This window comes from Numenius arquata, chromosome Z (assembly GCF_964106895.1).
Source record: "Numenius arquata chromosome Z, bNumArq3.hap1.1, whole genome shotgun sequence".
In the NCBI taxonomy this organism is placed as follows: domain Eukaryota; kingdom Metazoa; phylum Chordata; class Aves; order Charadriiformes; family Scolopacidae; genus Numenius; species Numenius arquata.
Genome location: NC_133616.1, coordinates 2527363 through 2544851, shown reverse-complemented (window position 1 = coordinate 2544851; position 17489 = coordinate 2527363). Strand labels below are relative to the sequence as shown.

The 17489-nt window shown below is 42.1% G+C and overlaps 1 protein-coding gene across 1 annotated transcript; it reads left to right on the top strand.

Moving 5' to 3' along the window:
- Positions 1–1046: 1046 nt before the first annotated feature.
- Positions 1047–16604, top strand: LOC141477443 (SKA complex subunit 1-like). The gene is made up of 6 exons (XM_074166615.1): positions 1047–1151; positions 2045–2169; positions 2889–2980; positions 4570–4707; positions 9043–9212; positions 15429–16604. The coding sequence occupies exons 1-6, from the start codon at positions 1064–1066 to the stop codon at positions 15575–15577; spliced, it is 762 nt and encodes a 253-aa protein (XP_074022716.1). The 5' UTR covers positions 1047–1063; the 3' UTR covers positions 15578–16604.
- The last annotated feature ends 885 nt before the right edge of the window (positions 16605–17489 follow it).

Genomic DNA, 17489 nt, shown 5'->3' with positions numbered 1-17489 from the left:
ATAAGTACGCTTGATTAAGAGTAGCCGGTATATAATGCTATTTTTTGTGCCTCCATACTCTGCTAGCAAGCAAGTGCGTGTTTTCTTTTGTTTAAATACTTTTTAAAAAAGCACCAAACCCACCTTCTTAATTATTGATCATCCGATGCAGTCTCCCTGAGAGCACCTTATAGCGCTGCTTTATATAAATCAGCTATTTCTTGTTTTATTGCAGTAAATTTCCAACTCCTTTAGGAGCAAATACCTTAATATAATACATATCTGGTTTCATAAGAAATCGTTACACTGATATTACACTGCACTTATCTCCATAGTTCAGGGAAATTGCTTGGTCTTGTCTAGTGTCAGACACTTTGTGCTTCCCCTCCTGTTTCCAATTAGTGAAATAAAATTGCTTACTACGTTTACTGCTTCATCTGGAGCACTGTGTCCAGTTCTGGGCTCCCCAGTTCAAGAAGGACAGGGAACTGCTGGAGAGGGGACAGCAGAGGGCTACAAAGATGATGAGGGGACTAGAACATCTCTCTGATGAGGAAAGGCTGAGGGACTTGGGTCTTTTTAGTCTGGAGAAGAGAAATCTGAGGGGGAGATCTGATTGATGTCTATAAATACTTCAAGGGTGGGTGTCAGGAGGATGGGGCCAGTCTTTTTCCAGTGGTGCCCAGGGACAGGACAAGAGGAAAGGGGCACAAACTTGAACATAAGAATTTCCACCTAACCATGAGGAGGAACTTCTTTGCTGTGATGGTGGCAGAGCCCTGGAAGAGGCTGCCCAGAGAGGTGGTGGAGTCTCCTTCTCTGGAGACATTCAAACCCCGCCTGGACCCGTTCCTGTGGGACCTGCTCTGGGTGGACCTGCTTTGGGAGGGGGGTTGGAGGAGATGATCTCCAGAGGTCCCTTCCAACCCCGTAGCATTTTGGGATTCATTTATGTTCTCTTTGCTCCTTTGACAGATCAGGGTCTTTTTTAAAATTCTGCTTGTGTGCTTAATGTTCACAACTTAGGTCTTTTTTAAATTACTGCATTCTTCTTTATTTCCCCTCAGTGGGATAACAGAGGAATATGGCGTCCTCAGCCCTGGAAGATTTAAGCTTTCACATCAACTTGAAGATTTCAACTATTAAGAAGACTCTTCAGTTAAGAAACATAGGTAAAAGAAATTTCAGGTTGCACCTCCTTGTGGAAAATGGAAGTGTTTTAATTAGACAAGGAACGTAAGTGGAAATCAAGTAAAACAAAGAGAATAACAACAAACAAAAGGGAGCAGGGATGGCAAAATTAGACCATTATCAGGGAACCATGTACCAAGCAGAGAATGTGAGCTAAGTGAGGGAATGCTCCTCTGAGGGCCTTGGAGACAGGGGGCTAAATGCACCCTATATTCTAAATATTTGGTGGGGAAAGCTCCATATGGGAGAAGAAAAAATATTTTGACGAGTATGTTAAGCCTAATTACAAAAATGTGCAAAGGCACTGATGGGAGGTTTATACAGGTGTTTTGTCCTAGCATTTCAGGAGTTCCTGGCTGTGATGTAAACACGCAGTGGGTAACAAATTTATTTAAGATGAGGTATTGAAATTGATCTGAATGTTTTAGATTCATGTCTTATCCTCTACTAGGCACAAATAGAGGTTACAGAGGATGATAGAAGGGGTCATCTAGGTTTTACCTCTTGTTTGAAGAGGAGCTGTAACCCTAATCAGAGGGAGATCATGAATTAGAAAATGGTGCTGAGTTGTGGAAGCCAGGCTGCGTTTAAAAGCTGTGTCCTCCTCCTGCAACGGTAGTGGGTACAGCTCAGCACTTTCCAGCCTTGTGCTGGAGAGGGACCTTTATTCCTACAGCAGCTTTGAACTCTGTTAGCTCTATGGAGTAGGAGATTGGCTGTTTGACCAGCAAAACTTGCTGCTTCTCCTGGGAAGATATGGCTGGGGACCATAGAGTGACAGATAATCACTGCTTGTGGAGGGGGAAAGAAATGGGATTTTGGGTTTGTGTGGGAGGTGTTTTGGCTTTTTTGCTTAACGTTGTCTCTTTGACAGGTCAAGAACCATCCCTCAAATCTATGCTCTCTAAAATAGGACAGGAGATGGTTCTCTTGCATGATCTCCTGAATAAAATGGAAGTGGAAGTTCAACAGCATGAAAAACTGAAGAATATGCTGAAAGTAATCTTCCCCCCCCCCCCCGTTCATAAAATACTGAAAGATTCAAAGGAATCTTTGATGACTGCGTGGTAGTTCTTTTCTAGATCCTAAGTGATATGTTTGGATGCACGTGCTTACAAGTGAAACTGGGACTGGCAACAGGCTTTCTGGCGGTTTATTAAGCAGCTCTCCAGCCTAGTGAACACTAAAATATCTGTTTTTCAAGGTTTATACATTCAAAGCATGTCTTTATCATAATAGATACTGCAATCTAAAGAGCAGTTGTATTTTTACATCCTTGCAATAACTATGAAACCTATTTAATTGGAATATTTATCTGTTGGTTTAGTGTGTGTTAGCAGTGCTTTTATGTGCCAAGTCTGTTGTGAAAGTGTTGTTTGGGGAACGTAGATGAGTTTCCTGTAGTATCTCTTCATCACCACCACCCAGAACCTGCTTGGGTATATTGTTACAGATTTATTTCTTGCCCACTCAAATTTCTCTGATGCTTTGAGGACAAAGACAGACATGGTTATGTTTTCTCACTCTTAGCTTTGTTTTTCAAAGCCTTGGTAGTTGCTCTTGGGGAAATTAGAGGGTAAAAAGGTAAGATGATGGGGAGAGAGCAAACACCACCTCTTAAGTTAAAAGAATATTTTAGCATTGACCTAACAGCAAACTGATTTTACTTGCTTGGCATTAAGTTTCAGATTTCTGATGAAGTCTAACGTTATTTTCAGGAGCTCCAGAAGTCTGTGGAGAGAGACCAAACCGAAGTACAGCACCTCCGTGAAAACATTCCTCCTCATCTGCCTAAACCGACTCGGAGCTGGTAGGTGGCACATGAGTACGGAGGTGTGGGTCTGCTCCTGGCACTCTACAGTTCCACTCTTTTTCCTGTATTTTACAGAAATTTTGGGTGCCAGGGTTGTTAAATGTATTGATTCTTGGAGTTTGCTCTTGACTATTCGCCACCAGGCTTGTGCTAGCATCCTAACAAATCCCTCGGGTAAAACCTATAAAAATACCGAGTTGTTCAGATGGCAGCTTCTGGTGGCAGGTGTGACGTTATAGTAAAAAGCTAGTTTTTGGATAAATCTGAGCATTCCTTGCTTTAGAGTCGCAAACACACTGATCTGAGAGTTGCAGCTCCTAAGGATTGAAGGGTGGGTTAGTGATCCAAATGCTGGGACGCTAGAACTGAAGTTCAACGCTGCCCTTCCAAATATAATTTAAAAAAAAATAAAAATCCTTTAACCCAATCGTCTTTCTGTAGGGATTTGAATTATGGTGGTGGTATTTTTATTCTTCTTTTTCCTGCAGCAGCCTGGCGTTTATTTTAACTAGCAATGACATCCACCTGCCTTTGAGAGGGCTACACCGAGAAGCTGTTCAGAATAAAGTAGCTCACAAAAGAGAACGAGACGCAAGTCTGTGAAACAATAGCTGTTATTCAGAAGGTTTCTAAGACAGCTTGGGAGCCCAGCAGGTGGCACTAGTTGTCCTCCGCACTGCAGTCGTCTTCCTTGGGAAGCGAGACACTGGGTTCAGGGGTGTCACATCAAATCCCAGCCTTGGGGTCAACTGCTGTGCCCTTCGCTGACTGTAAGGCCCCACCTCAAGCAAAGATCTCTTCTTGTGGAACGGTTTGATCAAAGCAGAGGATCAGTTCTTTGTGACGGGTCAGCTCTGTACGGCTTTAGTTATTTACCTTGCGCATCCCAATAATGTCCTTGTATTCAGATGACAATGAATTTGGCCATCCTCTTTGCTGTCCTCCTACAGTTAGGTGGGTGGTCGGCAAGTAACTCGGCGTTTGAGGCTCTAAGCTGAGGGTTTGAAGGAAGCATTAATATATAAAAATAATGCTCCGATACTAACTCAAAGCAGGAAATTCCTCAGCTTTGGGGATCTTGCCTAAAAAAAAAATATTAAAAATTAAAAAATCCCAGCTTGCAGGATGGTGTTGAATTTCTTTGCTTGAAAAAGATTAATTGATGAGTCAGGCTTCCCAAGATTTGAACTTGTTTCAAAGAGCTGTGAAGTATTTCAAATCTGCCCGTTAGGCTGCAGCTCTGTGCTCTGGTTCATCTGATTAAAAAGCGAGGCCCTCGTGTTCTGTGAAAGGTAACGGTACGTTGAATTCTTAACTGCTCTGCGCTGCCTTTGGACCCTTTCCAATTCACCTGAGAAATGAAGAGCTATAATGAAGTCGGCGAAAAGTATGCGATTTGAAACGGAGCGGGCTTGCTTTATTTATTTTTCTTTCTTTCAGGCGAGAGGGTGGATTGTGTTCATCCAGCCTTCTGAACAGATGGGTTGGATCTTAGGTCTGTGAGCAAGCAGACTTGAGAATATGATGGTATTCTCCTTACTCTGCTTATCTGCTATTTATACACTTAATATTCATTCATTTTACAGCGTCGCTGGGCTAACTGTGAAACGTGAAGACCAAACAAAAGTTGTCGAACCCGAATGTGCGAAGAAACCTACAAAAGAGCCACGACTTATTAAAGAAGCACCCTTAATCACTGCCGAAGAATTTGAAAGTGTTCCTGCGTAAGTAAACACGGCTTTTCTTAGCCCCTGCCCTGCCAATCTGGGTGGCAAACGGAGGTTTGGGAAAGCGAGCTCTTGCAGAACTGAGACTGACAGAGACATGATGGTGATCGCTCCAAATAGTTTATATGCAATACCAGCAAACCTGAAAATGAAATTAATAGAGCTAATTAGGTTCTTTTTTATGTACGTGTCGGGAAGATCAGAACTAATCAGTTAAACCCCAAACCTCTTATCTCGAAAGTCGCTTTAATTTATGAACAGAAATATATTAGCTAATAGATGGGTTCTCTTCTTGTTTCGAGAACTGACATTTAAAAAAAGAAAAAAGAGCCATAATCTCAGACGAAAGGTATGGTTGCACTTAAAAAGAAAAATAATTTAAAATGCTGGTTTTGTTTCACCTAGCTATTGGTTTCTGAAAACTTTAGGTCTTGAATAATCAATCTGGTTTTTGAGATGGGAAAAGAAATCAGACTTGTTAAATGCAAAAACACCTCCCACTGAAATCTCCCAAATTTCTAGAATAGAAAGCTGTGGGTTTTTTTCCCCCCTACCATCAGGACCTGATTAATGGATATCCTTCTCTGAAGTCTGTCACGTAGGAATAACTTTTCTTAAATGGCAAATATTTCTGCTAAAACAAGAAAATTATGTTGGTGCCTGAGGCTAAATTGTTACCTAGACTCTAGATTCAGTGTGTTTCCTGACAACACTTGTTTCAATAAGAATATTTTTTTTTTTTTGAGTTTTACTTGAGGCTTTCAAATGTCCATATTTTTTCCACAAAATTGCTCAATCCAAAAAATGAAGGAGCCTGAATGTTGAGCTAATAATAAAGAACTCTTTTTGCTTACTTCTTAAAAGTGCCTTTACCTGGTATCTTCATTCTGTAGATCATCTCTATTTTGTGGATTTTCTCCCTTAGGTTCTTCTCTCCAGATAAAATTTTAGAAAGGTAAAAGCTGGAGCGCTTTTTTTTTTTTTTGCTGGAGCAAAAATGGGAATTTTTGCTCTTTATCTCTGCTAAGACAAGAGAAGTAGACACCATTCCAGCCAAATGTTATTTTAACCTCCAGTTAAAATGATCTACCCTGATAACCTCTGGAAGTGTTATCCTTGAAAGTGGAAGGTTTTCCACTGTTGTTTGCAGGTGGGGAGAATGGAGACAGATGGAAAAATTATTCAGATGGAAAAAAGCGTGTTTGTTCTTTGGAGGAAGGTTTACATGAATTTAAATAGATCTATTAGATAAGTGTTTTTTCCTGTTGCCTGGCAGTGTTGTAATACAAGATTGGGGGGAGTCAGCTAAGATTGCAGTTCCACATATTATTTAATCAAATCTAAACAGCAAATGTTTGGGACCCAAATTTTCTCACGAATAAGATTTTGTCTGAGAAGAATGAGAATTAGGATCATATCCCAGTTCTCAGGTTCTGATGCGGGATCTCTTTATACCTTCTGGTGACAGTAACAAGGGATGCTGCTGTGTTTTTTATGCAGCTCCGGGCCTGCAGCCGCGTGGCTGCGCTCGCCCAGGGCTGTGCCTATGCTTTAATAAAGCACAATCGTGCGTATGCATCCCATATGTGTGCAATTCCCAAACCAGCTGGGTTACCCTGGGGTTCCCATCTGCCAAGAGTCTCGTTCCTCTCTCCCTTCCTACCACAGAAGTGGTAGATTTTAACTGGAAAAAATCTAGGAGGTTTTCACCCGCTTTGTGCATCGTTAGGGCACTAAAAGGGATACGCATTCCTCGGTGACTTTGGATTTTTAGAGCTTTGCAGCAGGTATTTAACCAAGGTACATGCCTCGTTAAGGCGTGGATACGGAGCACCTCGATCAAATAGAATATTCTCACGCAGTGAGAAGCTTGCAAATTATCTGAGCCTTCAGATGCTTTGTAGAAAGACACTTTTGGGAGGAAGAAAAAGGAAATGGCGCAGGAGATGTCTCGGTTAACTTTGAATTCAAGGCAAAGGGAAACGCTTGCTTTATTCTGTCTCTCAAATTCTTACCGCTTGAGATATTTTTAGAATCTGCGCATTCGTTATAACTCGAAAGTCTCAGAAAATGGTAACCTGGGGGAATGTATGTTTCTTTTAGCCTAAGCTTTTTTGAGAGAGCAGAGTTGGCCCATTAGGAGATTTATCTCTTTTTCCAGTGGTATATATGCGATATATTGATGTTGTTATTTTCTTTGAAGGCCACAGCGCTGTGCTTTGGTTTTCATACCTATGGAAAAGAAAAGGTTTTGAAAAGGTCTTCTGTGGATTAAAAAAAAAAAATTGGGTCACTCTTTTTTTTTTTTTTATTTTAAAAAGAGTTTTGAATGTTTTTCCTTTTGGTATAGTGAAGCAGATTTTAAAGTTATTTTAAATCTAAATTAAACAGATGAATGTGGAACACCTCGACTTTGTATTTTTATATTAGTGTATGTATGGACTGAAATAAATGTCAGTATTTATGGGTTTGCTGGCCACGGCTGGATAGAAACACGAGAAGACTGTGGAACAGCTGGAGTTTTTATGATCCTTAAAGTTGGGCACAGAAGAAAAATTCCAGTTGCTTTTGAGCTAACGTGGTTTCAGTTTAAGGCTCCTGCATTTATGTGTCTGTGACACAGGTGTCCCAACGCTCCCCGAGTACCCCCACTGCTGAGGTATCTCTTGGCTTTATTGAGTGTATCCACTATATCTCTATTGATACTGGGAGCACTGGAACTTAAATATAGGTATTTTATACCTCTGGCTTTAACCTTCGTAGCTCTGCACATTCCCCCATGACTATAAACAGGCAAAGGGATGCAGATAGAGCAATAAATAGTTAATTTATATAGGCTAAGCCCTATGTAAGTGCCTTGTAAGGGCTATATAAGCCGAGCGTGACTGCATTTCAGGGGTGATAGACCTGCTTTTATTTGAAAAGATGTGATTTGTGCCACGTAGAGTGTTTTTATAAAAATGGCTGCACCCTCCTGCTTTGAATCTGGATTAATCGAAGTATCAAGGAAGTTGAAAACCGGCTACAAATAACTTGGTAGGAATTCGTTCTGAAATGAGAGCAATTGCTTTGATTTCAGGAGTTGTGACACATCCCATGCAGACCTGTCTCCCTGGCAGGGACTGGCCATGATTAAATTCTACAGCCAGCCCTTATTTTTAGTTGCCAGTGTTCTGGCTTGGAATATTGAATTTGTAATTGATTAGCTGCTTGTGCTTTAAATCCTTTGTATGTTTTCCTAAGATTGAGGTTTTTCATTCAGATTAAAAGGAGGGAAGAATTTCCTGTTCCTTGATCTTTTCAGTCTTGTTGTCCTACAGGTTTTAGCCACCTGATGGTTCACCATCCTGAACCCCATTCATTCTTAAAATGAATTATACGGCTTTTCTCAGTTCCACGCATCTCCAAACTGATACTGAACCAAACGCAAACGGCCAAGTTTGGGTTTGGTGGAGAGACTGAATGGTCATCACGGGATATTTCAAATTGCAAGGTTGCCCTGGCTTTTACTGCAGCGTTTTCTGGGGTTTTGTTTTGTATTTAGCTTCATGCTTGTCCTATGAGTTTCAAATTTCATTTTTACATAATGGTTTCTCAGTTTGTAGCACGTTTCCTTTTTCCTTGAACGCGTGCCTTTACGTCTGTAAATGCTGAATAGCCTTATTTGCAAATATTCCAGTGTTCTAATATTTCCACATCGCTTTGTTTTTATCTTCTGAGCTTCCTGTACCTCCGGGCTGTTCTCAACAGATCTTATTATTTTAGTACCAGTTTTATGAAACGCTCGGAAAGTTCAGAAAGGGATATTGAGAGTGCAGAACTGTGTCTGTACAGCTCAATAAAATACAGAAAACAACACAAAACTGGTATTTCTTCAAAAAAAAAACAACCCAAGGAACGGCTGGAAGATCAAATACAGGTTATTTAGGATTATAATATAAAAATAAATTGCACTCTTAGACAGAAATATTTAATTTCAGTTTTGGCTTATGTTTTCTGTAAAGTTGCTTGGTTTTTTGCGTTTGTAGTTTAAGTGGTATGCTATAAAAGCAACCTTTATTCAATTTTGAAAAGCTCCTTACAGCTTAAGCACTGGATAATTTTTTACTTCTTAATTTAGCTTTTTAATGTTTCATCTTTCTGCCTCTTCAACATTATTAAACAGTCAAGGAAATGAAGAGAATTAACTCCTGCATTTATTCATTAACACAAAGCAGAAGCAACTGCTTCTAACTGGGAATAGCGTGTTCAATTAAGGCCGATGAAAGAGAAAAATAAACACGGAACTTCGTTTGTGACTTTCTGCTTACTGGTTTTTATTTTTATCCGTAGGTATATGAAAGGTCGTTTAACGTATGATCAGATTAATGCGGTTGTTCAAGAAATGAACAAGGCTGTGGTGGGCAAATACAAGATCCTGCATCAACCTTTGAAATCTATGAATGCAGCCGTCAGAAATCTCTACCACAGGTACCTGGAAGAAGAAACTAAGGATACGAAAGGTATTATTTTGTTATATTTGTTAGTACCAAACTCATAGCATTTGGATATTGCAGCACAAGTATAAAAATACCGGGCAAAATACTGAATGATTAATGCTACCGTGTGCTTTTCGTGTTGTAGTGTAACTTGTAGCATCTTACTGTCAGAAAATAGTCTGTCCAGACACTCTGGTGGAATGGTTTAACCCGCGGAAGAGTTTAAAACCATCGGTCTTGAAAACATTTTAGAAAACTTGTTGTTGTTTGTTCTCAGACAGAGAACAGGCAGGGGAAATTAAATCTGTAGACTTAGCAGGGCTTTCCCTTCCTCCTCAGCACGTGGTGCCACAGCCTAAATCAGATTTGGCCCTAAAGAATTCCTGTCCAGAATAAGGGTGAACAACACTTCGACAGCCTGGAGCAATGAAAGCTTTGGTTCTGGTTGCAGACAACACCAAGTTGGGTGGGAGTGTTGATCTGCTGGAGGGTAGAAAGGCTTTGCAGAGGGATCTGGACAGGCTGGATGGATGGGCCGAGACCAATGGGATGAGGTTCATCAAGGCCAAGTGCTGAGTCCTGCACTTGGGTCACACCAACCCCATGGACACTCCGGGCTTGGGGCAGAGTGGCTGGAGGTGCCTGGCGGAAAAGGACCTGGGGGTGTTGGTCAACTGTTGTCTGAACATGAGCCAGCAGTGTGCCCAGGTGGCCAAGAAGGCCACCGGCATCCTGGCCTGTGTCAGGAACAGTGTGTTGAGTAGGACTCGGGAGGTGATCGTCCCCCTGTCCTGGGCACTGGTGAGGACCCACCTCGAGTGCCGTGTCCAGTTTTGGGCCCCTTACCACAAAAAAGACCTTGAGGGGCTGGAGCGTGTCCAGAGAAGGGCAACGGAGCTGGTGAGGGGTCTGGAGCACAAGTCTTGTGAGGAGCGGCTGAGGGAGCTGGGGGTGTTCAGCCTGGAGAAAAGGAGGCTGAGGGGAGACCTTCTCACTCTCTCCAACTCCCTGAAAGGAGGGTGTAGCCGGCGGGGGTCGGTCTCTTCTCCCAAGGAACAGGTGATGAGACAAGAAGAAATGGCCTCAAGTTGCACCAGGGGAGGTTTAGGATGGATATTAGGAAAAATATATTCACGGAAAGGGTTGTCAAGCCTTGGAACGGGCTGCCCAGGAAAGTGGTGGAGTCACCATCCCTGGAGGTATTTAAAAGCCGGGCAGACGTGGTGCTGAGGGACATGGGTTAGTGGTGGTTTTTTATCAGAGTTAGTTTGATGGTTGGACTCGATGATGACCTTTAAGGGTCCCTTCCAACCTGGACAATTCTATGATTCTCTCTTGACATAAGGGGAGGAGAAGAGAAAAGAGATTAATTTCCAGATCAGCTTCTAGGCCATGAGGAATATAAAGATCTTATTACTCTACAAAACTGTGGAGTCAGTACAAAACCCAGTCGCCTCCTCTGGATAAACTCCCATAGTTTAACAACAAGCCTTATTGTTTTGACTGAAGAGTTTTCCCATAACTCATTTGGTTACTTTTTATATGTTTTCACTGAAAACGTGTTGCTTTCATGGTATGTTGTAGCAAAAACTTATAGGGCGCCCAAAGGTTTAATTTGGAATAGCTACAAGTTTTGGAAACTCCCAAGTTTGATAAAGCAATTTATGCATTTCGGTTTTCAGTTCTTTAAGCTAGAACGGACATGAACCATTAAAAATTTGTTCTGGAGTTGGGAGATCTGGGTAATCGGTCATGCTGCAGTGGTTTTGTGGAAGAGACAGGGCTGTCTGATAATCTTAAGAAGGTTTCTCCTCTTAAAAGCATAGAGGGAACGAAAATGTACCAAAATGTCATTTTCTCAATTTAAAAGCAAATTGTACTTACAGGTTATTTTTTTTCAAAGATACGTGGCACAGCAAATCTCTAATATTAAAAAAATCTCCTTTTTGACATTCCTTTCCTTTTGAGAACAAGCATGTAATTATTCCTGGAGGGGTGTTCTGCACGTAGTCCAGCTTGGTGATGTCCTTAGAATGCCCTCGTGTTTCCAAGCGCAGACATAAAGCGGGGAGCAAACTCTCTTCTGTCTGGCAGAGAGAGAGCTCTTTTTCTGACAACAGCTTGGCACCTGCCTCTGAATATTTCCCCTGGACGGAATGCAAGGACGTTCTGCCCTAAGGAGAGGGTCACTTTATAACAATATAGGACTTTTTCTTCCTTCCTTTAGGTTTGTTGCCAGTCAAGACGCTCAATATTTACGGTATGGCGATAACATCGCTAACTTCTAGATTCTACATGCATCTCTTCTGTAGGGAAGGAATTCTGATGTGATGGACATACCTGGCATTCTTTTTATTTTGAGACCTGTAGGATAAACGTGTCATGAAAGTCAGTGTTGTAAAGGACTTTGATGATGACACAAAACTGGGAGGGGTGGTTGACACACCAGAAGGCTGTGCCACCACACTGCGAGACCTGGACAGGCTGGAGAGTTGGGCAGAGAGGAACCTGATGAACTTCAACCAAGGCAAGTGTAGGGTGCTGCACCTGGAGAGGAGTAACCCCCTGCACCAGGACAGGGTGGGGGTGACCTGCTGGAGAGCAGCTCTGAGGAAAAAGACCTGGGAGTCCTGGTGGACCACGAGCCAGCAATGTGCCCTTGTGGCCAAGAAGACCAATGGCATCCTGGGGGGCATCAGGAAGAGTGTGACCTGCAGGTCGAGGAGGGAGGTCATCCTCCCCCTCTGCTCTGCCCTGGGGAGGCCCCATCTGGAGCACTGGGTCCAGTGCTGGGCTCCCCAGTTCAAGAAGGACAGGGAACTGCTGGAGAGGGGACAGCAGAGGGCTACAAAGATGATGAGGGGCCTGGAGCATCTCTCTGATGAGGAAAGGCTGAGGGACTTCTTGGGGCTTTTGAGTCTGGAGAAGAGAAGCCTGAGGGGGGATCTGATCAAGGCCTATAAATAATTCAAGGGTGGGTGTCAGGAGGATGGGGCCAGTCTTTTTTCAGTGGTGCCCAGGGACAGGACAAGAGGAAATGGGCACAAACTTGAACACAAGAAGTTCCACCTCAACATGAGGAGGAACTTCTTTCCTGTGAGGGTGGCAGAGCCCTGGAAGAGGCTGCCCAGGGAGGTGGTGGAGTCTCCTTCTCTGGAGACATTCCAAACCCAGCCTGGACACGTTCCTGTGGGACCTGCTGTGGGTGGACCTGCTTTGGCAGGGGGTTGGACTCAATGATCTCCAGAGGTCCCTTCCAACCCCATATCATTCTGGGATTCTGTGACTTTATAATAAAGAACTTCAATAAAATGAAGCTAGTCTGCTTCATGTGACTGGCTGCTGATTTGAGCTTGGACATTTTTTACCAGACAAGTTTTTCTTCAGTCTCACAATGGCTCATATTAATCTGGGATTTCTTAAAATACTTGCTTCATCTGTTTTAATTTACAGTATCATTTTGCTTTAACTGTTACTGTCCTCAAGATGATAGTGAGGAGTTGGAGCCCATAGCTATAGAGGAGGGAGAGACTAAACACCAGAAGGGCCCTTTCAGGCCTGGAATGTCACTGTAACAACTTGAGAAAGCTACAAGTCATCAGAGATAATTTTCTGCCAGAAAGTAGTATTTTTATTTTTATTTTTTGAAGTCTGAAAAATCAAGTCTTTTAATTTCTTTTCGAGTACCTGAGAGACAGTCTTTATTTTCTTGCTTACACTGGGAAGTTCAGTTAGGAAAGTAGGACATTCAGTATCTGAGTGCGTGTGTGTGATAGATTTTTTTTTTTTTTTTTTTTTGGTTCGGTTTGTTTTTGTTTGTTGTGATTAATCATCTAAAAAGTCGAGAGAAAAAGGTCTGGCAGGTTGACAGAGGGTTCTTATCTGGCTGGCTCGAAATGATTAAATGTCTTTATCCATTGCGTTTTTCGGGATGAGGTTGTGCGTGCATTGATTTGTTTGCTCAAATTTCTGCTACGAGAGTCTCTCCTCTCAGGATTCCCACAGTTTCTCAGGCTGGGCTGATTGCCAGCTGACGTCTTCCTCCGATTTCGAGATGAGAAAAAGACACTGCCTGGTTTATCGGGTTAACTTCCCAGCCAGAAAGGTGATTCTCTTAGTTCAGCTCCTTATTTAGTTCATGGAATTACTCTTTCCAACCAAACCACCGCCCTTCAGACGGCTCTGGTTTCTTCCGTCAACGATAGATATCCTGCTACGCTGAATGTTGCTGCCCTGAATTTTGGGCAAATGTAAGAAGAAATCGTGTTCTGCACGGATTCAGGACGTTCTGATGCTCCCCCAGATATAACAGGCTGCAAAACCAGTACACGGATTATCCCTGGGTTCCCAAAACCATTTAGGGGTGTTGCCCTATTACTGGAAATTGCAAATGGGCTCTATCCAACTGTAGGTATATTTTTAAGCAGTTAACGCAGGTTTTTTTTCTTTTCCTAGTAGACAGACTTTCTGCTTCTCATCCGTATGCGAATTTGGCATTGTTGCAAAGTCTGAAATTCCGCTATAGTTCCCAGCTGGGGGAAAACCTCCAGTTTTTGACAGTTATTGTCTCTGGAAGATTCTACTTCCTATTAGACACCTGTGTCACCAACTCTTAAAATGGCCCAGTCTGTGGGAAAACATGGTCTGTTGTTCTTCGGCTCTTTCTCCTTGGTTAAACCGGAAGGACTCTCCAATAATTTAATAGAAAGAAGAGATGCTCCATCTTAGATGATGCTGCCTCTGCCTTACTTCAAGGGTAAAAGAAGGAGGGAGAATCCTGTCCTCTTTTTTCCAAGCTAGAATTATCTCCCAGCCTCGTGATTTCTGTTTCATAAGACTTGGGAGCATGATACTACAGAAGAATAATGTTATTTCCTTCTACTTACTCTCCTTAAAGACAATTGGTTATTTCTTACACCTTAATTAGCATGTTCGTGGTTTCAGGTTGCTTTTCATTCATAGGGTTTTGTGAAAACACGTGGTTAAAACCTTCTGCCGTGTCATGGGAAGTATTAAATGTACAGTCATTTTACTAGATCTGTAATTATCTCCTATCTGAGCAGGGTGTAAAGGCTGAATATAAAATAACAGCTAGTGAAAATAGCTACGGAGTGCTTAGAATAGCTCCTTCCTTCCTCATGTCTACCTGTTTGTGGTGACTGGTGAGGTGTCTGGAGCAGAAGTCTTGTGAGGAGCGGCTGAGGGAGCTGGGGTTGTTCAGCCTGGAGAAAATGAGGCTGAGGGGACCTTCTCACTCTCTACAGCTCCCTGAAAGGAGGGTGTAGCCAGGGGGGGTCGATCTCTTCTCCCAAGGAACAGGCAATGGGACAAGAGAAAATGGCCTCGAGTTGCGCCAGGGGAGGTTCAGATTGGATATTAGGAACAATTTTTACACTGAAAGGGTTATTAAGCCTTGGAATGGGCTGCCCAGGGAAGTGGTTGAGGCAGCATCCCTGGAGGTATTTAAAAGCCAGGTTGACGTAGTGCTTAGAGACATGGTTTAGTGATAGTTTTGTCATTGTTGGGTTGATGGTTGGACTAGATGACCTGAAAGGTTCCTTCCAACCTTGACAGTTCTGTGATTCTATGACTTTCTCTTGGGCTTCTGTTGCAGGCGTTTTAAATGCGTTAACTCCAGTCAAGGCCTTGATTTCTTACAAGCTCTTGATAATGAGAATTTCCTTTTAGAAGTAGTTAATCAACTACAAGAAGTGATGGGCTCCCAGCTCTGATGCAGGATCTTCCTATGCCATTTTCTTAAGGAGACGCAGGGAGGATGCTGTTCCAAGCGGATAATCTTCCTGGCATTTTCTTCATTAACAAAGAATTATTCTCTTCCAAATCTGATGGCAATCAAGGGCATGGTGGATTGATGTATGCAGGACCATATCCTATCTGTATCCTATCTGGCTCCTGCGTGGTGTTTTGGACTCCTACAGGCTTTACACCCTGATAGAGGAGCGTGGACGGTGTGAGAGATGTTAGTAGACACAGCTGGCAACAGCTGGAGCTCACTGAATGGGGCTTGTGGACGATGAAGTGTGGTTGAACTTCATGGGAAGGTCAGTAATTCTTCTTTCTGGTGACAAATTTAGGAAATAGAACCAAATTTCTGAGACAGTGTGATTTGTATTTTTTTTTCATCAGTGTGTGGGATTGTTCCGAAGAGGTTGTAGTTTTACTTTTGGAATATTAAGTGTATCCTACAACGTAACAGCCACATCATTGTTTGTTTTCCAGGTCAATTTTTTATTGTGGAGGCCGATATCAAAGAGTTCACTCAACTGAAAGTGGATAAGCGTTTCCATAGTATCCTCAATATCCTGCGCCACTGCCAGAGAGTGAGAGAAATTCGTGGCTCAAGACTTGTCCGCTACGTCATCTGCTAATGAGCTTTCCATGTTCTTCTTACCCAAGATACGGAAGGTTGGAAGTATTTTGAGATGCAGAGAGATTCTACGTGTGGACGTTCCTACCCCGCTCTCTTAATTTCTAGAAGGCAGTAGTGAGGACCAAGAAGTGTTTTTTCAGGCGTCTCTCCGAAATTAGGAGTGGGAATATCAAATGGCCTTGAAGTATTTTGAGTTTGGTTTTGAAAACTTGAGAGGAACTACTGTCTTTTGGTAAATTCCAAATGCAAACCGGCAACGGGATTGGCGCACCTGTGGTCACAGGCGGTTTTAATCACATTTTGGGGTCAGCACTTGAAAGTTAAATTCTCAGCATGTTTAATAATGTTCCTTTTGTGTTTATGAGTTGGAGACTGTGTTTAAGACTCTGGAGCTACTCAAAGGAAACATTTGAGTCTTTTTTTTTTTTTAATCCCTCAAACCAATTTCCAGATTTTCTTTTCTTCTTCTTTTTTTTTTTTTTCTTCTTATCCTAATTGTGTGTTTTGGAGTTTCATGCATCGTTTGAACAGGAAGATCTGAGGTGGTTTAAACATTTCCAGACTGATGATGATGGGTGGTTCTGTTAGCCATCTGGTTTTCATACTTCATCGTGCGGTCCGTTTTTTTCCTCGGACCAACCTGTTAGAATGAAACTGGGGAGCGGTGGGGGTTTTTAAGTGAAAACGTTGACTTTTGCGTTGAAAATACAGGTCATAATCGTCACAGGTTTTACTATAGAAGGTTGCTTTCGATCTAGAAGGTTGAATATAGAAGGTTGTTTGTGTAGTAAGTTCCAGAGTAGAATTATCGTGATAAATATCAACTCTGCAAGTAATCAAAACTGTTTCGATAAGAAAAGCTGTGGTCTTTTTCTTCCGTGAGCCTGTATCTGATTGTATCCTAACAACTAATCTAAAATACCTCCTCTTGTACCCTGTGGGTGTTAAAATGACAATTTAATGAGCAAAAGGCCCTGAATGAACTTTGAACTTTCTCAATAAAGAGATCCTGGTGAGTGCTATATAATCCTAGATTCCCATTATTTTTTTTTTACGTTTGGGGGGTGGTTGGGTTTTTATTTGTTTTTTTTTCCTTGGGGTTTTGCTCTGGGATGTTGAAATCCGAGCTGAAATCTCTACTCTGCATCACTTTAGAATATATTTCAACACACAACATAGGAGGATGTGCAAAATCAATTTCCATAGGTGTCAGTTGAGTCCATCTGGGATTTTTTGCAAAGCTTATTTTATATTAAATCAAGTGTAGAGGTTTGGGAGCATCGAGTCCTTTTTTGGTTGGTGTTTTTTTTTTGGTTGGTGCTTTTTTTTTTTGGCTGGTGCTTTTTTTTTTTGGTTGGTTTTGTTTTGCCCAACTTGCTGTACTCTGAAGAGACTTTCAAGATTCAGGCCTCGCAAACCTTCTATTTAATAAAAAGAAATCTCCTCATTTGAACTGCTTTGCCTTTTATTTCATGTTTGCTTTTAACATTTCCAGGTGACTTGTTCCAGACAGTCCAGCAGCCTTAAATTCTGTTTTCTTCTGCTCTCCTCCGACCATCTGACTCCTCAGCTCTCCAGCTTGCACCGGTAGATCCCGTCGCATCGGTGAACCTCGAGGGAGGTTGGTCTGTTGGATGTTGGGGCTATTTCAGTATTTCCAGCACGTTGACTTCTCTCCCTCTGCAGTTTACTCTGTCATTATATGGTTTTAAGTTTATAAGTGTGGGGAAGAAACAAAAAAAGAGCCTCAAACGGACCCCAAAAAGCCACGTCCAAGTGAACGCTTTGCTGTAAGGAGAGGTTTAAGTATAAAAAACGAACCTGTTGATGGGCAAATGAGATTTAAGACAGGTATCTAATATTATTATTATAAGCAAAGAAAGATGAGAGACTCTTAATGATTGTTTAAA